This window comes from Anastrepha obliqua, chromosome 3 (genome assembly GCF_027943255.1).
Source record: "Anastrepha obliqua isolate idAnaObli1 chromosome 3, idAnaObli1_1.0, whole genome shotgun sequence".
Taxonomy (NCBI): Eukaryota; Metazoa; Arthropoda; class Insecta; order Diptera; family Tephritidae; genus Anastrepha; species Anastrepha obliqua.
In genome coordinates, this window is record NC_072894.1 from 87658536 (window position 1) to 87665256 (window position 6721).

The 6721-nt window shown below is 34.6% G+C and overlaps 1 protein-coding gene across 1 annotated transcript; it reads left to right on the forward strand.

Annotated features, from left to right (window-relative positions):
* Positions 1-4238: 4238 nt before the first annotated feature.
* LOC129241750 (40S ribosomal protein S17) lies at positions 4239-4923 on the forward strand. Its single transcript, XM_054878249.1, has 3 exons — positions 4239-4307; positions 4425-4576; positions 4631-4923. Exons 1-3 carry the CDS (start codon positions 4305-4307, stop codon positions 4872-4874), a joined length of 399 nt encoding a protein of 132 aa, XP_054734224.1. The 5' UTR covers positions 4239-4304; the 3' UTR covers positions 4875-4923.
* The last annotated feature ends 1798 nt before the right edge of the window (positions 4924-6721 follow it).

Genomic DNA, 6721 nt, shown 5'->3' on the forward strand with positions numbered 1-6721 from the left:
CGTTCACCATCAGACCCATTCACTTTGCTTCTTTATTCAGTTTGGCACAGGTTTCAGGATCACCCTTCTTATGGATTGGGCAGAGCACACTTAAATTCCAATCGGAAGGCATGCTTTCATCCGACCATATTTTGCATAGAAGCTGATGTATGCAGCTCCTCACCGCCATGTTTGAATAGCTCAGCCGGCAGTCCGTCGGTGTCCGCAGTTTTCTTGTTCTTCAGCCGTGTTATTGCTATTCTCACCTCGTCATGGTCGGGTAGTGGAACGACAATTCCGTCGTCAGCGATTGGGATCTTCACATTATATGTGACATGCGCAGCTGTCACTATTTAACAGGTTCGAGAAGTGTTCCCTTCATAATTTACATTTACATCCAGAGCATACTGATGTCAATCACCAGATCGCCGTCTTTGTTCTTACAGGAAAACGCCCCCCCCCCCCCAATGCTCTTCTTGCCTTGCCCAGTCCATCGCATCTGTTGAATGGCAGTGCCTTTATTCTTGCGAGAGCATCAACCAGCTGGGTAGAGGCACCTTCCCCATTAGGGGACCGAACATTCCAGGTGCATGCCTTCCAATCATTATCCCTAGTTCGTTTGCAGGGGTCGTCATCAGTACAGGCGGGTACCAAGCGTTGGCTCTCGAACGAGTGTACGGAAGCTACCCAGAGGATACTTGGACTGATTCCGGAAGTTGTGAGCTGCTTGAACCATATGTAGAAGAAATGTCCTGGCCACTCACCAATATGGATATGCTGAAACTCTCTATAAAGGAATAGTGGGATAAAATTTCATCTGACGTCACAAAAAAACTAGTTGAGTCGATGCCCCGAAGACTGTCTTCCGTTATCAAAGGTAAAGGGAAATCAACAAAATACTAAATTAATATGATGCTTTCCATTTCAATTCAACCGGGCTACTCGGGTCATGTTCTTCGATTTCGATGTAACTTAAATATGTTGCTCTCTGGTCAAAATAATGAGACACGTATTTTTTTGTTCGCCCGAAAAAAATTTTTTTCAAGAGTTATCGGCAATTTTGTTTTTTGCCTCAAACTCGATTTTTTTTAATTATATAAGAAAAAAATTTTTTGAAATGCCCATAACTTAGTCAAAAATGAACCGATTTTAATAATTCTGGGTTCAAAATGATCGTAATTACTTACACAAGCGACTTCATGTAGAAACAATTGCAAAAAAGTAGTTGAAAATTTTTTATTTAGTAAAAAAGAAAAAAAATTTAAATTTTTTCAAAATTCAATATTTCAAAAAGGGCATTTTTTTTTTTTTATAACTTTTTCCAAATCAAAAAAACATCTCAAACTTTAATTGAGCTGCATGCCTAGTAGCTAAAATGCGTTGTTTTTGAGTAATGAATTTTTAAGTAAACACCCTGTTTCGCACTTTTTGTTTTTTGCAAAATAAAAAATTTTCAACTACTTTTTTGCAATTGTTTCTACATGAAGTCGCTTGTGTAAGTAATAACGATCATTTTGAACCCAAAACTATTAAAATCGGTTCATTTTTGACTAAGTTATGAGCAATTAAAAAAAATTTTCTTATATAGATTATTTCCATTTCAATTCAAAAGGGCTATTCGGGACATGTTCTTCGATTTCGATGTAACTTAAATATGTTGCTCTCTGGTCAAAATAATGAGACACGTACTTTTTTGTTCGCCCGAAAAAATTTTTTTTCAAGAGTTATCGGCAATTTTGTTTTTCGGCTCAAAATCGATTTTTTTTAATTATATAAGAAATTTTTTTTTTTAAATGCCCATAACTTAGTCAAAAATGAACCGATTTTAATAATTTTGGGTTCAAAATGATCGTTATTACTTACACGAGCGATTTCATTTAGAAATAGTTGCAAAAAAGTAGTTGAAAATTTTTTATTTTGCAAAAAACAAAAAGTGCGAAACAGGGTGTTTACTTAAAAATTCATTACTCAAAAACAACGCATTTTAGCTACTAGGCATGCAGCTCAATTAAAGTTTGAGATGTTTTTTTGATTTGGAAAAAGTTATAAAAAAAAAAAAAAATGCCCTTTTTGAAATATTGAATTTTGAAAAAATTTAAATTTTTTTTCTTTTTTACTAAATAAAAAATTTTCAACTACTTTTTTGCAATTGTTTCTACATGAAGTCGCTTGTGTAAGTAATTACGATCATTTTGAACCCAGAATTATTAAAATCGGTTCATTTTTGACTAAGTTATGGGCATTTCAAAAAATTTTTTTCTTATATAATTAAAAAAAATCGAGTTTGAGGCAAAAAACAAAATTGCCGATAACTCTTGAAAAAAATTTTTTTCGGGCGAACAAAAAAATACGTGTCTCATTATTTTGACCAGAGAGCAACATATTTAAGTTACATCGAAATCGAAGAACATGACCCGAGTAGCCCGGTTGAATTGAAATGGAAAGCATCATATCATTTTTGTAAAATATATCTCTGTACACTTTATTTTGACGCGTAAAATATGCACTAAATTTTGTTTTTGTCTTACAACTTTTGTTGTTGTAATTTATTTTTTTATTGTTTTCTAGTAATTAGTAGAGAATCAAATACTAACTTTTGACAGCAAGAATTGGACAGCCTTGTCTTTCATTTGTGGATCTAAATATAATTGGCGCACCCAAAACTTTCGTTGTTGGCGTATTGGCGGCTTATCTTGTACATTTTTACCATTATCATTTTTTCACAGCTTGTAGTTGACATCAGGATTCAAAAATGTATTATGTAGTATTTAATATGGTTAACATGTCTGTTTTCTTCTGATTGTTATGCCAGCGTTCATTTGGTCATACAAGTCAAGCAAAACAAGTCAGCAAGTGTCATATGCGGCAACGTATGAAAGAACAGGCATTGGATTCTAGCTTTAGCGCGGAGACACTTTCGTTGGATTTACAAAAACGAAATAACGTAAAACTGCGCGAATGAATCAAAGATATATATGGAGTAACCAATATTGTGAGAGTTTCTTTCTTTTTCCTTGTTCACTTCACTCGGGAGCATCGGGCCTCTACAAGCCTCAGTCTTGCGTTGGTCTCGTTAATCTATTTTGCTTTCTGGCAGAGTAGGTGATTAGCCTGCCGCTACTAAGGTCAGAGTAGTTCTGTGATAAGCTTGTTTGAATCAAAACCGGTGTTGGAAGTCTTGCTATATGGAGTAATGCAGACTATACACGCTTCAAATGTTGTATCAACACGTTATTTAAAGCACACACGGATGTTGGATGACTATTTAGTATATTCGTTCCAGCAAGATATACATGGCGTTGCCCAACTTTATTATTGCCATATTAGTGGTGTTGAACATTTCGCAAAATATAGGTATCAACTGAAAATTGTTCAAAATAATAATTGATGAAATTTTATTTTATTATTTTATATTATGTTAATTTAACCCTTAACTGGTATCGTGGGGGCCGAGCAGACCCCACGCGTTTTATTTTTTTGAATTTCTTAAAAACTACGCATAGTACGCGGCTGCCATTTTGAGTAATCTCATTACGTCGCGACACGCGGCGGGTGTCGGACGTTCGGCGCTGACGCTTTTACCAGAGCGGAGCTACGTACGTTTCGGGGGCCGTGCGGACCCCACTATACCCCCACTAAACGTTGAAATACTTATGTTTTAGTTTATTTTTTCAAAGTTGATTTTATAAGAAATAAGAAAACATACATATGTTAGCTAAAGACTTTCGAAATAATAGTTTTTTTTATTTTTATAGTGGTAAGAAAAAAATACCAAAAAATTGTCCAAATTTTGTGATCTCTTGTAGTAAATAAGTTAAAAGAAGTATATGAATAAAAACTTATTAATTTCATAAAACAAGCTTGTTATTTGTCCTATCAAAATAATTCTTGAAAAAATTGTAGACATTTGTCTCCTAGAATCTAGTTTTAATTGGGGGCCGCGCGGCCCCCACGATACTAGTTTCGTTAGTAAAATTTACGATACCAGTTAAGGGTTAATTTTATATATTTTCGATGTAGATAACTAGAAAGAAAATGTAAAAGAGATCGGTTATACAATCTGCGTATACCCGTGCTACTCATTGTGTATTCGCTAATTCCACCCACAAAAAATTAAAACATTTTAATTTTCATGTAACCGCTGAACCAATATGGAAATCGGCTGTACAACTTTACTATACATGTCACAACCGTTTATCCAACATGTCCATGTTGATACAATGTATAGCGAAAGCTGATTAATGTGAAAAGTAGAACATGTGGATTTCAATCATACACAGCCAATATGGGTATGTAAATTGTTCTTTTCCGCTGAAGTGTTCACCATGGTAGGTAGAAATCGGTGTAAATTTTATTAAAAAATTCATTGTTTATATTTGTCGTGAAAATTTTATATTTGTAAAGGTTTGATTTAATTAATATTCACATTTTCCGTATAATTTAAGGGTCGTGTCCGAACTAAAACAGTTAAAAAGGCCGCAAAGGTCATAATTGAGAAGTACTACACGCGATTGACGTTGGATTTCCATACGAACAAGCGTATTTGTGAAGAAGTAGCCATCATCCCCACCAAGCCTCTAAGAAATAAAATTGCTGGGTATATTTATTCCCTTATCCTGTAAATATTTTACTCACGTGTTTTAAAATTTAGGTATGTCACTCACCTGATGGGTCGTTTGCGCCACTCTCAAGTCCGAGGCATATCTATCAAATTGCAGGAAGAAGAGCGCGAGCGACGCGATAATTACGTACCTGCTGTCTCAGCTTTAGAACAGGATATTATCGAAGTTGACTCTGATACAAAAGAAATGCTGAAGCTTCTGGACTTCCATAATATTCGTGGTTTGCAGTTAACTCAGCCTTCAACTGGCGGTACATTTAACAGAAGAAATTAAACCGTGTATTTGATACCAAATATACACATTCTTTTTTTGCGAACGTCTACTCCGTGTCCTTTACTATTATTAACAATTGCTTTTCGGCAATCATTTTATGTTATAACGTTGATTTGTGCGCGACCTAATTGATGCAAGGTGCAGTCTGTCTTATTACTCAAAATTAAAGAAAATTCATTATTTGATATTTACACTTCTTGATCACCGCTTGAGAGTTATTTTAAAAAGTGTTCTAAAAACAGTGAATATCTGCTTTGTGTAGTGGTGAAAAGAGCAACAGTATAAGTGTTTTTTATGAACTTTGCTAACAAAAATCACTGCTCATTCAGATTATTAATATTAGGGCCAGTACTCGTCGATTAGAGCTCCTGACAACCTTTTTTTTCTTATGTGCACCACAAAGAAGATAGTTTCGGTAGGTAGTCAGAATAGTTGAACTATAGCCTTTTCATTTGACACGTACTGTTGTCCATTAAGCCGTTTTTTTAAATTTGGTAATATAAAAAGTCCCAGTCAAATCCAGTGAATGTAATGATTTAAACTATGGCTTTGGTCCAGTCACAAAATAGAATTTTTTATAAATATTTACCTCGCCATTGACTGCAACTTACGGCTAGACTTCTATATGGATGATTTTTAGAAATGTTACACCCAACCACCCAGGTCGTCAATGGGACCCTCGGAGCTTTTTAAAGCAAAGGAAACATTTCACATTACGTTTAAAATGTTTTCGTTTGCTTTGAGTAAATCCAGTCAATGAATTTAAGGAAAATATATAAAACACTTGAAACTTATCTAAAGTGTACAACTGAATTTAATTCAACAAATCTTTTGTTTAACTTTTATGAAACCCGACGCTTTGGGAATTTTGATTAACAAGAGTTGAAAGTCGTTTAGACGTTACAAACACGTTGTACAGAAACTAAAGGTGGTGTTGCGAAAAAAACCTACTTTATTTTTGGCGATTTAAAAATAAATCGAAGAGAAACGGTTTGTTTATAAACTTGATTATAAAAATCCCTCCAAATGCGGTTTTTATGTCGTTAGCGCCTAGTAATGTAAGTGTTTTCGGCATTTTCCGTTGTTTTCTCTTCACAAACAAGAAAGGAACTCCGTTTATTTGAATTTTCGTTTAGATGAAGTCACAATGACTTCGGACAAGAATGATAGGATACAAAATGGGGCACGGTGTCAACCGTATAAAAACGCAAAAAAAGGCATTTGGAGGCTTTATATTATTTTCAAGCTTTCATAGTTGAACACGCGGCTCTTGATTTTTATTATGTAAATTTAAATGTAACGGGTTTCGAAAGGTGTCACTTTAGGTACTCAATTTGCCTTGATAATGGCCGATAACGCAACCCAATGAGGAATTAATGACGCTTCAGAAAATGTTTCGTAAAATTTGTTTTAGCAGTGTTAGGGTATATTCAGAAACGCATTATAATCCGCAGTAATTGCAGTGTTGGCTGTCAAAGTAACAATTCATGCAATTGATAGATTTGCTGACGTTTTGCTGCATTTAAGAACGAACTGTGCACTAAAATGGAATTATTACTAAGTTTAGTAGCTGACGATGCATGTGAGTCAAAAACTGATAATTTTTTATTAAATAAAAAAAAACCGCGTAAAGCTTAAAAGAATGTTCTTGTCGATCTTCTTGTCGTTATTAACTTTTTTTATTTCTTCCATAACCTTATTCCAGAGGCCGCTTTCCTTCCTCATTCCTGAGGAGAGCTCGCTTTCCATGCTCAGTCTTACTTTGAGCAGCAATTTTACTTCGAAAGTACTAAAATAATCGCTAAAACAAAGAAAAATATAATGAAATATAGTTCAACTATCGGGTT

What these genes read in the sequence shown, in the direction of transcription:
- LOC129241750 (XM_054878249.1), top strand. An exon ending in CTAAGAAATAAAATTGCTGG is followed by an intron (nt 4,577 to 4,630) that starts GTATATTTATTC and finishes TTTAAAATTTAG; the next exon opens with GTATGTCACTCACCTGATGG.